The sequence below is a fragment of the Podarcis bocagei genome (assembly GCF_964188305.1).
Source record: "Podarcis bocagei genome assembly, chromosome: 5".
In the NCBI taxonomy this organism is placed as follows: Eukaryota; Metazoa; Chordata; class Lepidosauria; order Squamata; family Lacertidae; genus Podarcis; species Podarcis bocagei.
In genome coordinates this window covers 22,612,309-22,627,643 of record NC_138129.1, presented here as the reverse complement: position 1 = coordinate 22,627,643, position 15,335 = coordinate 22,612,309, and the positions used below count along the sequence as shown (strand labels likewise).

At 36.8% G+C, this 15,335-nt stretch overlaps 1 protein-coding gene across 12 annotated transcripts in view; it reads left to right on the top strand.

The window, feature by feature from the left end:
• NCOA3 (nuclear receptor coactivator 3) overlaps positions 1 to 15,335 on the top strand; it is a 94,147-nt gene that overhangs the window by 68,115 nt on the left and 10,697 nt on the right. For 6 of the 12 annotated variants that reach the window (XM_081196012.1, XM_081196003.1, XM_081196008.1 and 3 more), the window contains 11 exons: positions 2,679 to 2,786; positions 4,156 to 4,328; positions 5,335 to 5,435; positions 6,894 to 7,068; positions 8,219 to 8,407; positions 8,621 to 8,722; positions 10,199 to 10,336; positions 11,051 to 11,198; positions 12,128 to 12,513; positions 12,897 to 13,759; positions 14,698 to 14,836. In XM_081196012.1, the coding sequence (XP_081052138.1) occupies positions 2,698 to 2,786; positions 4,156 to 4,328; positions 5,335 to 5,435; positions 6,894 to 7,068; positions 8,219 to 8,407; positions 8,621 to 8,722; positions 10,199 to 10,336; positions 11,051 to 11,198; positions 12,128 to 12,513; positions 12,897 to 13,759; positions 14,698 to 14,836 (2,503 nt within the window). In that variant the 5' untranslated portion in view covers positions 2,679 to 2,697. Of the gene's footprint in view, positions 1 to 2,635; positions 3,218 to 4,155; positions 4,329 to 5,334; positions 5,436 to 6,893; positions 7,069 to 8,218; positions 8,408 to 8,620; positions 8,723 to 10,198; positions 10,337 to 11,050; positions 11,199 to 12,127; positions 12,514 to 12,896; positions 13,760 to 14,697; positions 14,837 to 15,335 lie in introns of those variants that run through there. The other 6 variants (XM_081196001.1, XM_081196006.1, XM_081196007.1 and 3 more) reach the window with 4 other exon arrangements.

The window sequence follows — 15,335 nt, the reverse complement described above, 5'->3', positions numbered from 1 at the left end:
GTCCTTTAAATGCCAGGTCCAAGTGTTTGATATTACCCTGCCATCTTGTGGCAAGCATGCAACTCACAATTTGTTTTTCTCTGGGTTTTCCTATTGTCATGCAAATTTATTCTTTTAAAAAAAAAACTTTATTTTTCTTGGGGCATTCATTGTACACGAAAAATGATGACTCTCCCAATACAATAGTTTGAAACTGTCTTCCACAATGACACGGGTGTCTGCAATTTCTAAATTTAAAAAAAGAAGTTGAAGAAATAGTTGTTCTTTATGATAGCTGCCTTCTAGATATGACATGAAAAACAGCCATTTAGTAGAAATTTAGTTTAGCTAACTCTTAATCTAACATTAACTGGTGTCCTGTAGTTTGTGATGTGCAACTGCTTCCATAGAATCATAAAATCATAGAACTGTAGAGTTGGAAGGTAGCCTGAGGATCATCTAGTCCAGCCTCCTGCAGTGCAGGAATCGCAACCAAAGCATCCAATCTCTGCTTAAAAGCCCCCAAGGAAGGAGAGTCCACCACGTTCCCAGGGAGTTGGTTCCACTGTCAAACAGCTCCTACTGCCACAAAGTTTTTCCTGATGTTTAGTTCGAATCTCTTTTCTTGTAACTTGAAGCCATTGGTTCAGGTCCTGCCCTCTGGACCAGGAGAAAACAAGCCATCTTCCATTTGACAGCCTTTTCAATATTTAAAGATGGCTGTTGTCTCCTTTCAGTCTCCTCTTTTCCTGGCTAAACATACCCATCTCTCTCAAGAGTTCCTCACAAGCCTTGGTTGGCAGACTTTTGATCATCTTGGTTGCCCTCGTCTGCACACGTTCCAGCATGTGAATATAATTTTAAAATTGTGGCACCCAGAAGTAGACATCATACTCCAGATGTGTTCTGACCAAGACAGAATAGAGCAGTACTATTACTTCCCTTGACTGGGACACTATGCCTCTGTTAAGCAAGATATTTAAGTTCTGCCATGTATCTAGAAAAAAATAACCCTCCAAATAATTAATACAGGCTTTACAACAATGTTTTGACTGGCAACCCTGATAATTTTTGGAAATATTGGGGCCCCAAAAGTGGCAAGATGACTCCTTTCTTTGGAGAAACTAAGGTCTGCCAAAATTATTGCTTCCAGGAAAAAGAGTATTAGAAATGAATGTAGCTAAACTTTCATGGATAAAGTTCTCCTGTGGCCAATATGCTAAAATTTCAGCACAATGCTATCTGATCTGTCTCATGATCTGTCACTTTAATATTCCACTCCCAGTTAATAACGTTTTATTAGAAAGGACTCCTTTTAAATATTTAAATCAACCTGTATCTTAAACCATAATAATCTCTGAGGCTTCAGGTTGAATACAGACACAACAGAATTCATAGCAGAACTATGATGAAGTGCCCCCATTGCAAACTCATATACTCTATTCTCTTGAGCCATCTGAATTGTTTTATACATTTGTTATATTTTAAGTATACTAAGTCTGTGCATGCTTTCTACATGGCGTATCTTCCTTCTTAATTTGGATGTTACAACATCTGGATGACATGGTTTAATATGGGAAGGAGGCCATGCCTGTTGCGGATTTGGAGGTAGTTAAAACAAATGGGAGTGAAAAACATATTTAATGTTGTAGACTGTAGTGGTCATTACACTGCTGCAGTTGCAATGCAATTTTTGCCTTAAAGGTTAGAAATGTAGTTTTTACGTAAACAAGCAAGCACGCAAATATCTAGTATTATTACAGAATTTCATCAGCTTTTAAAAAAAGATAGTTGGCAGCCTACTTTAAAATTGAATTGTACAAGTGATTTTCAAACTTTTTTTCCCTTCAGGGAACATATTTGGTATAAACATGTCTGCAATGCCAAGTATCTTAACACAGAGCCCTGTATGTTGCTGAGGATTTGGGGTGTGTGCACAGTTCACAAAGGCCTGGTCTGTTTGGGCTCACTGTTGCCTATCATGATCTAAGAGTAGACAGTATAACAGCAGTGGCCAAATGGAACGTCCCAGCTCTTCTCTGTGTATTTCCACCAACTCTCTCTGCCCTTTGCTTTAGTACGTAAGCTTGGAGGAAAGCCTGCAAGTGACCCTGCCTTTGGTAACTAATTTTGGAGCCTCCTTCCCAACTTGCTGATGCCCACAATGCCTGTAATTTGATGGAGGCACTACAATGGCCTTTGAATATAGCTTCTTTGAACCTACCAAGCACTACATTCAAAATGACAGAACAACCAGGAGGACACTGGTATCTTTGGTGGCTCTTAGGCACCTTCTCATTACTCAGTGGCAAGGTGGTAGGGAGGGCATCCTAAAAGCAGCACCTGCCGGGCAATTCTTGTGCTATTCTTGAACAGTCTGTTCAGCCAGCCAGTTGGTATGTGACACAATCCTTCTGTGAACATGAGATCTAAAACAGAAATAATAGGAAGTTGGTGGTTATTCTATTTTATAGGGATACTGTTCATGTTCACTGATGGACATATTTGAAATCCATTTTCATTGAAGATGCCTAATACGCCCTGGAATGAAGTTTGAAAACCTTTGAACTAGATGATCTTCGGGTCACTTGCAACCCCAACATTACAAAAGTTTAAGTTCCTAACTTTATTGTTTTTGAACACCTTTGTTTTTTAGTTCATGAGAAAATTTCAACTTGGTTACTCCTTGACTGTTTCAGTTGCTGATGTGTGATCAGAATGAGTGGATTAGGGGAGAACTCCTTGGACAGCATGACCAGTGATTCAAGAAAACGCAAGCCATTGCCCTGTGATACCCCGGGACCAGGGTAGAGAGTATTCATTTTTTTATTTTATTATGGGTTGTTTACAAATAGTGAATGGGTTTTTTCAGTATTTAAAACTGATGTGTTGGCATTTAGTGCCAGATTGTAGTTGGTGACATGCCTAATATTCTGATATTGGTGTATGTGAAACAGTCAAATAATATTATTGCAGGAAAAATTAGTTGTATAAACAATTTTAGAGGCAGGATTTGTTAATTAATTTTTAATTTGGAGGGGAATACATACTTTTTTAAAAAGGGCCCTAGAAAAGCATAAATATGTAATTTGGTGTATATTGCTTAAATCAAAAAGTAATAGTGGTACAATAACATGTTTTTCTTCTCCCTTCAGTATTCACCTTCTGTTCTTGTGTGCCTGTACCACTCAACATTTTCCAAATACAAGATGTCCCTTGCAATGCTGGGCGTTTTTGAGTAGTTATCCTATTCTGATGTCTTCCTGATAGAAGTTTTTTCTCATAAATTTCATTGCATATATTTACCCCACTATATCTTACTGCCCTTCTTCTATTGATTTCCTATTGATGTGAAATTTCAACAACATTGGTGTATATCCCTACTCAGCCACTAATTTTCCTAGTGGATTACTTTGAAAAGTGAGTGAGGGGTAATGGACTAGTAACTTAGCCTCTCCCCACACACATAGTGGCTGTTGGAAGATACTTGCCCAAGATTGACAAATGGAAAGAGGGAGGGAAGTTGGCATTTCTAAGGTTGGTGGATTTTACTTAGTGAGCTCCAGTTGCTGACCATATAAATATGTATAGTGGGTAGCCAACATGGTGCCCTCCATATGTTGTTAGAGTACATCTCCTATCATCCTTGATCATTAGCCATGCTGATAGTCTGGAGGGCACCATGTTGGCTATCTATGATGTATTACATTTGTAACTCACCTTTCTGTGCACAGGTTGGCTGCATTTGCACATTGTGGTAAGCCATGGTTAATGGTTTAACATGAATTCAAAGAGTGCTCCCACTTCACTTCCAGCTAGTTAGCGAGAGCAAAAAAACCCACAGTATTTTTCTTACCATTACATCCAAACTGGATGTTTGCTCCAAACAAACCGCAATAGGAAGCCAAGAACAAACCTTAGCTTCATATTGTGCATCATAGTTTGTTGTCCCTGCTCACTAGCAAGGTGGAGAGAAGCTGGAGCAAATTTGCACATTGATGGCAAACCATTAAATATGGCTTACTGTGACACAAAAGTCACAGTCAGAGTGATTTAAACTTAGAATGAGAAGTGCATACCTGAACATTTAGCAATTTGAGAATAAATAAATGGTTTGAAAGAAGATCCTATAATAATTAGGCTTAACTACTTTAAAATGTTGTCTCTTTTTTCTAGTCTGATCTGCAGTGGAGAGAAACGTCGACGTGAACAGGAAAGTAAATATATTGAAGAACTGGCTGAGCTGATTTCTGCTAATCTGAGTGACATTGACAATTTCAATGTCAAGCCAGATAAATGTGCAATTTTAAAGGAAACTGTTAGACAGATACGGCAGATAAAGGAGCAAGGCAAGTCCTGACTTCTTATATTACAAGGGAGAAATTATATTCTATTTTCAGGTTATCACATATGGATGTTTAAATCTAGCTTTTAAATAAGGCTTTAAAATTTTGTTACATTTCTCTTCTGCATTAACTGCTTGAATGTTGACTGTGAGTTTACCTTAACGAAGTTTTCTGCAAATAGAGTATTATTGAACTATAATGGGGGGAAATGAAGTAATGATTGACAATTTTTCCTAAACTGAATTCTAGTTTTACATTCATGGTTCTGGGCAAGTCACTGTAGAATAAAAGGTCAGAATGGTACTGAGGATCCAAAAGTGTCTTCACAATGAATTCAGAAGGGAGGTTTCAGGCTAACAGATCCCTTTCTTCAATTATTGAACTGGTTGCACAGGAACCAAAGTTCTATCCTGCAAGGTTAGGCACTTCCCATGTTCAAAGAAATGTCTATCCCCTGCTCAGTCACATTGCATTTGTTAGATGAGCAAGCAAAGAATACAGAAGGGCTGGTGGAGGGAGCATGTGAATCCAAGGCATGATACAATCCTGGATGCTAGATTAGTAGCTCCATATACCCCTCCTTCCAGCAACTCCTGCAGCCAGGCTGGTACTTTCCTTTGGACCACATCAGCAAGTCCGGGGGGAGGGGTTGTCATCTGGGCAGCCCAGGACCTCCATACACACTGTCCATGCTTGCGCCCCTGGGAGGTTACTTCGGTGCTGCTAACGCAGTGAATTGACTTCACCCCTGGACGCACATTTCATTGTCTCAAGACAGATGCCAATAACAACAAAAGGATTTGAGTGTTGCACTGGGTGTGTTTTTCCCATAGCAAGGAGAAATAGAAACATTCTGAGATGTAAATATTGTGAAAATAACAGCCATTAATTCTACAATCACATTAGATTTTCATTGCAAATATTAAAGAATGCTTGATATATATGACAGACGTTTACAAAAATACTTACATGCAGTACAGGTTTCAAAATTTGTTGGTTTTTTTAAAAGGAAAAACAGCTTCCACTGATGACGATGTACAGAAGGCTGACGTATCTTCGACAGGTCAAGGGGTTATTGATAAGGATTCATTGGGACCTCTTCTGTTACAGGCAAGTCTATAGGCTATTACAAGTACTGAACAGTATATATTACAGCAACATTTCCCCCCTCACTTGATAAATACTTATAGTTTTACATAGGCTTCAGAGGAAACAAAACAAACCTTTCCAATCAAATACTTCAGAGTTTCTTGCGAAGGTAATTGATACACGTTTTAAACAACTCTAAACATTAAATCAGCGATGGGAAACCTGTGGTACTCCAGAAGCTGCAGGGCTATAACGTAAATCATCTTTGATCTTTGGTCATTTTGGCTGGGGCTAATGGGAATTAAAGTCCAACAACACCACAGGTTCCCCATCCTTTGGCTACAGCATTCCGCCCACTCAAGGCAGAGTATAGGGTCCATGGACAAAGCAGGAATATGGGAGGCACACACAGGCTTCCCATTTCTCATTTATTATTTATTAAATTTATTTGTTAAATCTCTATACTGCCTTCCATCTGAAGATCACAGAATGGGTTACAATATAATAACACAATAACAAACAGAAGCAATAACCACCCCACCCTTCACACAGTTTAAAAGGCCATGGATTTATTTTTTATTATAACGGCCTGGTATGATGGCTGCATGAGCAGAAGCCTAGAGGGACTGGTAGATAAGTAAGCAATGAATCCTTTTTTTTTTTTTTTTTTTTGAAAGTGATGCACTGTCTTCAACCGAAACAGCAACATTCATAGAATCATAGAGTTGGAAGGGACCCCAAGAGTCATTTAGTCCAACACCCTGCAATGCAAGAATCTCAACTAAAGCATCCATGACAGATGGCAATCCACCCTTTGCTTAATAACTTGCAATGAAGGAGAGTCTACAACTTCCTGCAGGAGTCCCTTGAACAACTCTTACTGTCAAAAGTTCTTCCTGATGTTTAGTTGGAATCTCCTTTCTTGTAAACAAAATTAGATTCTCAGTCTAACAAATTGGGTAATCTCCAGATTGGATTACTGTCATATCGTCTGCATGGGATTGCCTTTGAAGACGGTTCAGAAACTTCAGTTGGTGCATAAACAGTGCTAGAATTTTGGGTGCAGATTGCAGGGACAACGTAAGATTGGTCCTTAAATATTTATGTTTGCTGTATGTTTCCAGGCACAATTTTTAAGTTCTAATTCTTAGACATTTTATTGTTTCGTTCATGTTCTTCTGAAGAAGAGTTTTCTTCCAGGTTACTCAGCAGAGACGCGTTTATACTTAGGCATGCACACTACATGTATGTGTGTCCATTGTTACATGTATCTATGCATTATTCCCCATTCCAGCTGCAACGCTGTACACACATACTTGGGAGTATGCCCCAAGTATGATTTGTTTCTGAAAAGACATGTAGGACACCCCCCCCCCAAAAAAAGATTGTTGTCTGAGATTGGTGTGCCTTTATTTTCTGTATCTTTCACATATATAAAAGTCTGTATACTTGGATAATTTGCTATGATTTTGTTTTTAGGCATTAGATGGCTTCTTATTCGTAGTAAATCGAGATGGGAACATTGTATTTGTATCCGAAAATGTCACTCAGTATTTGCAATATAAACAAGAGGACCTGGTTAATACAAGTGTTTACAGTATCTTGCATGAAGAGGACCGTAAGGATTTTCTTAAAAATTTACCAAAATCTACAGGTAATAAGCTTGTTAATGCTTGGGTTTGTTAATGTGTAGATGTCCATTTTAAATAGGAAGATAGCTTTTAAGTCTTTAAGTGGTGAGGGGAGAGACTTCATTAGGCAAGGCCTTCCTCCACCTGCCTTGCCCCACCCTCCATCCCTGGGAGTCCTCATAAGGGAGTTGTGCCTGGAGGAAGAACTGTGAGGGGAGAGACTTCATCAGGCAAGGCCTCCCTCCACCTGCCTTGCCCCACCCTCCAGTCTCTGCTTCTCAGTTTGTATTGTATTATTTTATGCACTGTGGCTTGCTGTTGTTTTATTGATTGTAGTTAAGAAATTATTTATTGTAATTGTTAAGAGTGGATTTCTATTTAATTTTTATATGCTGATATTTAATATTATTCTATACTAGTCTAATGATCGTTGAATGTTACTTTATTTGATGTAGGTTGCTTATTTTAAAGTTATGTTTTATTATTGCATTTTTGTATTGCATTAGAGTGTTATAAGGTTTACATTCTTTGTTTCTTCAGCTTGTAAACTACCTTAGGTATTGTAAGATAGAAAGACAGTATACAAATTAAAAGTGATGATGGTGATTAAGTATTAAGCAAAGTATTCCTTTTTATATTTGAATTAGTTCCCACTGTTTTTAAAAACATTTAGTTTTAATTTATTTATTGCATTTATATGCTGCTTTTCTGTCAAATTATTTTAAGTTTTCAAGAAAATACTAGCGTTATGTCTCACTGTTACATTTGCCCTCTCATATATAACTGCCAATTAAAGTCATACAAAAATATCTTTCAAAACAGTTTAATTTAATATAAGCTACTATTCCATTTACTGTTTTAATTAACAGAAATCTACTATTAAATTCTCATACCTTAAATGTAGCTGCTATATATCTAGCACCATTGCTTTCTTTCTATTGTTTGCTTCTTTGTTATTGATATGTGAGAAAGTAGAATGTCCATTCCTTTTCCCTCTTCAGTAGCACTTAAAAAAAACATTTCTGGCATAGGAGAGGCATCCATTGAGTTAGATGTCTGATTTTAGTGAAACTTCTTCCAAGCATGCTTAGGAATGCAGTCTTACCTAATAACTTGTGTAAACTCTTATTCTGCTCAAACATAATATATTTCTTAAATTTGTGTGTACACTAGTGAACGGAGTTTCTTGGACCAATGAAGCACCTAGACAGAAGAGTCATACATTTAATTGTCGCATGATGGTAAACACTGTACATGATCTTCTGGAAGATGTAGGGAACAACCAAGATACACATCAAAGATTTGAAACAATGCAATGTTTTGCTTTATCACAACCAAGAGCCATGCTGGAAGAAGGTGAAGGTAATGACATGCAGCTGATGTGGCTGTTGATTTTTTTTTATCTCTTAAGTACAACTTTATTTATAATGTGATGAGCTATGTTCAGTCAGTGCCTTTTGTAAAATAGCAATACATAGATGTCAGTATTTGTATTTCTTAATAAAACAGAAAGCTTTTGTTTTCTTTAAATCTCAAGCTATCTATAAGCATAACATAAAATGTTTTGAATTTCAGATTTGCAGTCCTGTATGATATGTGTGGCACGCCGTATCTCAGCAGTAGAAAGGGTATTTTCACCAAATACAGAGAGCTTTGTTACTAGACATGACCTTTCAGGTAAGTAAGCTATATAAATAACTAATGACCTCTATTATCAATGTAAATGATCACGAGCATGTTTTGTGCAGTTATTTTACAATTGCTTGCCTAGTTTGTTTTTAAAAAAATATATATTTAGAATTAGAGCCTCCAAGGCAGCTAATATTTCAGTAGGTTTTACTTGTATTTTTCTTAATCACTCCTGCACCTAGTTTGTTTATTTTAGCTACACTTGTTCTCTGCAAAATAAAGGCCTGGTTTGGATGATACTCAGCCCCCAAATTGTCCCTTCGTGCGTAAGTAGCTGGAGATTGCAGCTTCCCAGGACAGGGGCATGTGAAGCTGGGCATGTGCAGTTGTACACCTTGAATATCCATGCGTGGATGTAATATTTGAATACATTACAGAGACATGTAGTTGAAAACCAAGTTATAAATAGGATTGTGTTGTAAAATTCAATATGCAAAGAGTTAAATCCTGTTGTCAATTCCCTTTCTCCAAAATCTTGGGATTCAGCACATGGTTTGGGATTTTGCACAGGTAACACCCAGTTCAAATATAACATCCATACATGGGTATTCACAGGAAAAGGGTGCCTGGTGAAGCAGAAAAAGTGTGCCTGGTAGTAATTGTAGGTATGAACAATCTTATTCTCACCAGCCTAGAAAGAAGGTAAGGGAGAAAATAATCTGAACTGGGCTAAATCTGGAGTGTGGAGCTAAAACTGCCAATTGAATTTTCCATCTTAACCAGCAAAAGATCTTGAGTTGGCAACATAAAGCTACTCTGGCTGAATTTAGTCTGCTATGATTTTTCCTAGTTGGTGATTATCATTATCAGCATTTTTCATTTGCTTTATACAAAACAAAGAGTCTCAAAGCAACATAACAAGATCAAATAAAATAAGTAAAACAATGTAAAACCAGACAATTCTAAAGCAATGAAAAGTACAGAATACATAAAATGTTCACCCAGTAGTATCGCTATGTGTTGTTTGTGGGAACAGTTTTGGGCTTATTTATTATTTTTATTTATTCATTGAATTTATATACAACCCTATACCTGGAGGTCTCAGGGCGGCTCAGGTTGGATATATTGGTATTTATTTCCAGGAGTTATGTTGACTGTTAATGATGATCCAGATTATCTGGGGAACACTGTTTTTGAGTCTCTAGGTGCTCCTTTACATAGTTCATCCTTCTTACCTTGCGTAAAGAACTGACCACTCACATGTACATGGTCTTTCAATTTCAGACCTTGACATATTCGGTTCTGTATGGAAGGCAAAAAGGTTGAATCGTGACTTGGATTCCAAGAATGGATTTGTGTGCATATCTGAAAGAACTGTGTTTGCAGCCTAGTCTCTTTTTTTTCTTATTCTTTCTTTCATATTAATGCCAAAGAACATTGCTAACCATGCTATGCTCATTTTATTGTTGTTAGCTTTTATGTTTTACATATTTTATATCAAGTAAGCATTTTTCTGATTGACAGGTAAACTTGTTAACATAGATACAAATTCTCTAAGGTCCATGAGACCTGGCTTTGAAGATACAATTCGTCGTTGTATTCAGAGATTTTTATGTCAAAATGAAGGACAGCCCTGGTCAAACAAACGCCACTATCATGAAGGTAACACCACACATTTCTAAATGCTAATTTATTTAATTTGTACAAAGTTGTTTCATGTAGGACCAAATTAAAATCAACACAATGAATATATCTCTTAGGAAATGCCTTTACAGTAAAAAAATTAAATTGTATGCACCATTTGGTTATATTAGGCTCATTAATAATTATAACTAATTTGTTATACTATTTAGTGTTAGTAAAACACTAAATTTGGGCTGTGCAGATTCATTCACCTGTTTTTCTCACACTTATCTTAATAAAACAAGTGAGAAAAAGTAGGTGAAGGCTTTGTATTGCAGAGCCTAGGGTTTCATTAAAGAGTATGGGAGTTCCATTTTCATGCCATATTTTGGGCTGTTGTTTGAGAAAAAGTGTGAGAGAGAAATAAGATGAATGTATCTGAACAGCCCAAAATATTACACGTTTTCATTGCTTCGAGACACGTGATTATCTAAAAACACATACACTATTGAATTACTAAAGTCTCTGGAACTATTATATTAAGACAGGCCACATGTTAATATAAATTTTACTCATACACAAGTTTGATAATAGAATTTCACGAAGCTTTGGGTTTTCTAAAGTTTGTTTTATTTTTTAAGTGACCATTTTGTTAAAGTAGTTAATGATGTAGTGTCAGTTTTATTTCTGTTTCTAGAATGGGAAATGTAAGCAGATTGCTTCAGTACTAATAGTTTCTACTCTTCCTAACAGCTTATATGCAAGGTCTTGCTGAAACTCCGCTATATCGGTTCTCCTTAGCTGATGGAACAATAGTGACAGCACAAACAAAAAGTAAATTGTTCCGGAACCCTGTTACCAATGACCGGCATGGGTTTATCTCCACTCACTTTCTTCAAAGGTGAAATCAATAATCTGTTTTAGCAGCTCCAAAATCATATGTGTCTAATGTGAACCAACATAATGAAAACATTTAGAGGGCAGTATAAGAGACAATATATGCAGAATTTTAACCCATGAGCATGGTTAAATTTTATTTGGTCAGATATAACAGGAAGATAAAATTGCTGAATGTTAAGTTTCAGTCCATACAAATTTCATACAAATGCCCATTACTCTTTTTTATCTCTTCAGACAAGGACGGGATGGCACATCATCTCATGGTTCATTGTGTTTATATTGAAACTTATGAATACACCTTTTATTGAGTTAGACCCCAAATCCAATATTACCTACTTGACTGAGAAGTTGGGAAGGATCAAAGAAGCCGATTTCTCTCACAATAATGATTTTAAACATTACTAGGGTAAATCCTACTACTAATAATATAATAATTTTGTACCCTGCCCATGTGACAGGGTTGCCCCAGCTACTTTGGGCAGCTTTCACACGTTGAACTTTTGAAAAAGAGGTTTTGAGCTTATTCATTTTTATTTCTTTTTGAGATAAAACAGTCAGCCTCATTATGTAACAGCAACTGACCTCTGCCCACTGTATCACAATTTCTATAAAGTTCTCATTAAGGGTGGGATATTTTCTATTCTTATCAAGAAAATTTGTAGAATATACAACTTGGAAATACAGTTTGTTCTCTTCCTGTGCCTTGTTGATGTTGATAAAAAGATTAATACAATGGGCTAAGGAAGAATTTTAAATTTCATCATAAATTTCTATGAGCTCGATGAGGAGTGTATATAGCAGTGTTCCTGTGTTCTGCTGTTGCAACGCAGTATTGTACATTGATTCCTAGAAGAACATATAAGATCTTTTAAAACATGGACATTACTAATCCGCTGTGCCAAGCTTGATTGCCAATGCTGTGTGTTTCAGAGAACAAAACGGATATCGACCAAATCCCAGTGCAATGGGACAGAACATCAGAACATCTACAACTGCAAGTACAAATTCAGTCAGTGGTGTCATGAACATGTCATCTGGGCAAAATATACCTTTGCAGAACAGGAACTATGGTATGGGAGATCCTAACTTAATGGGGCAGATGAGTGGTGCTAGATATGGAGGTCCTGGAAACATGGGACCTGTGAACTCTGGACAAGGAATACAGTCTTCTCCTTATCAGAGTAACTATGGATTAAATATGAGCAGCCCACCACATGGGAGCCCAGGCATGACTTCCAGTCAACAGAATTTAATGATATCCCCTAGGAATCGTGGGAGTCCAAAAGTGAATTCGCATCAATTTTCTCCTGTAGCAGGTAATTATTTCTAGTATCTTTTTAAAGTGTGTTTTGTTTTGTTTTTTTGTTTCAGCATCTGAAATCAGATACTATTTACTCAGTTGGCCAGAAATGGTGATGATTATCATTGTTTATAATCCACTCTTCAGCTATCATTCCCAGAGCAGCTTATAGCATAAACATAAAAAACAATCTAATACAATCAGACTTACTGTGCCATTTTTCATTGAATAACGTACTATGAAAAATATTGTTATGCAGAAATTATGGGAGGCAGTTTTAAAACTTTCCCTGTATATACTTTCTGCTGTAATGTTTCAAAGTATTTTTAGTTAAATGATTCGGTAATATGTAATACCTCACTTAGTGTTTCTCCAATGCAAATTCTCTTTTTTATATAGGTGTGAACTCTCCAATGGGAACTGCCAGCAACACTAGCAACAACAATTTTTCAAGCAGCTCACTTAGTGCTCTTCAAGCGATTAGTGAGGGAGTTGGAACTTCCCTTCTGTCTACTCTTTCTTCGCCAGGTCCAAAACTAGACAATTCTCCAAATATGAATGTTTCTCAGCAAAGTAAAATGGGTAACCAGGATTCAAAGAGCCCTCCTGGCTTGTTTTGTGAGCAAAATCAAGTGGAGAGTTCCATGTGTCAGTCAAACAGCAGGGACTCCCTTAGTAACAAAGACATCAAAGAAGAGGGCCTTGAAGGCTCTGATCAGAGGGGACTACCTGAAAGCAAAGGGCATAAAAAACTTCTCCAGTTGCTAACTTGTTCCTCAGAGGACAGGGGACACCCTACACTGTCAAACTCCCCTTTGGACTCCAGTTGCAAAGAACCTACTGCCAATGCCACAAGTCCTTCATCTGGAGTCTCGTCTTCTACATCTGGAGGGGTCTCTTCTTCATCAAACATGCAAGAGAAGCATAGGATTTTGCATAAATTGCTGCGGAATGGTAATTCTCCAGCCGAAGTGGCAAAAATCACAGCTGAAGCTACTGGTAAAGACACATACCATGACAGTAGTGCTGTTTCTTGTGGCGAAGGAACAGTCAAGCAAGAACAAATGAGTCCTAAAAAGAAGGAAAACCATGCCCTCCTTAGATACTTGCTTGACAAGGATGATGTAAAAGATCCTCTTTCGAAAGACATTAAACCTAAAATAGAAAATTTGGACAGCAAGATGGGACAGTGCTGTAGTTCTGCCATAACTACTTCAAGTCAAGAAAAAGAGATGAAAATAAAAACAGAACCCACTGAAGAGGTAGAGTATTCTAACGTTTAGCAAAATCCCTGTTAAAAGACTCAGTATACTTTTGTTTACTAAATAAGCCCCTGGAATGGAACCGTGCCCTTTCTTTTTGTAAGTCTGAAAACCACAGCTAACCTGAACTCCCAACTATGATGTATCAAAGTAATTTTTAAAACGTTGCTTTTAAAAATTATTTCATCTTGTTGCAGTTTAATTTTCCACTGATTATAGATGATGCAGGTATTCCACTCAATACGTGAGAGAACATGGAATGCCTCTTTTAAGAAGCAACCTGCCCCCCATGTATTTTAAGCATTTACCACCTTAAATACTTAATATAGCTGACTGAGGCTGCAATCCTAATCCTGTGTACCTGGAAGGGAGCCTCATTGAATTAAATAGGATTTACTTCTGAGTACATGCAGTTACAACTGCATCCCAAGCCATTCTCAGGATCAGCCTGTTGAATAGGCATAAGAGAATCATGACTGAAATAAATTATTTGATTTCAGTACATGTACTGCTACTAAGCATGACTTACCGGTAGTCGGTGACCACTTTTAATAATTAACATTTTAAAAAAAAAGACCTGCCACTATGTTAACTGAAGACATCTTTTCCAGGAGATTAAAATAAATAAATAAATAGGTTAATTAAACATTGCAGGCCTAGCCTCAAGTGATACCTTGGAAAATTCATCCACAATATTTTCTGAATATTCCATTCTGAGATGATTACAGAATATGCAAATGAAGTTTTTATCTTTTTCTTTCTCTCCAAATTAGTAAAGTTATCTCTGATCAAATATTTACATGACTTCTAGCTTGTTCTCTTAAGAATTTGTAGTAAGTTTCAAAGACATCATAGTTTTGAGCGCATACCAGCTTCTGATTTTTTCAGTAGAAATCTAAACAACTAAGTTTGTTTTTAATTTTTTTTTTCCTTTTCAGATGGGTGGAGATTTGGTGGATAATTTAGATGCCATTTTGGGTGATCTAACTAGCTCAGATTTTTGCAGTAATCCAATGTCTGCAAATGGAAATAACATGGGGAATAAGCAACCATTGTGCCAAGGAAATGCACCACTGGGTAAAGTTTATTTGACATAAAATTCCACTTTACTTAACAGTCATTGTGTTGATTAAAGGCATTCAAGCCATTATTTCTGTTTGTTCTTAATTCCCCAGTTTAGCCTTTTAAAAAATGGTTTTTATTGCTGTCTACTAGTAGACTAGAATTTCCTTGTAGATACCCTCTGTAATGTCTGATAGTGAGCTTTATAAACATTGAGACCTAACACAAGAAAACCTTGAGTTTAAAGTTGCAAGCATAGATTTGATAGAAACCAACTGTCGATCACATTTTAAGCATAGCAGTTAACTTAATATGTATTTAACTGTACTCATACCATATTAGAGCTAATTTATTAGGCTTCTGATTCCGCCCCTGCCTTTGCCTTTCTAGTTAGGGTTTTGATTATTTTCTAACATTTTATAGAATTCTGTATATAGCTATAAGAGATTTGAAATTAACAGAGACTGTACAGATCCAAAGAGATACACCATATTCTTTTAATAATTATAGTAGT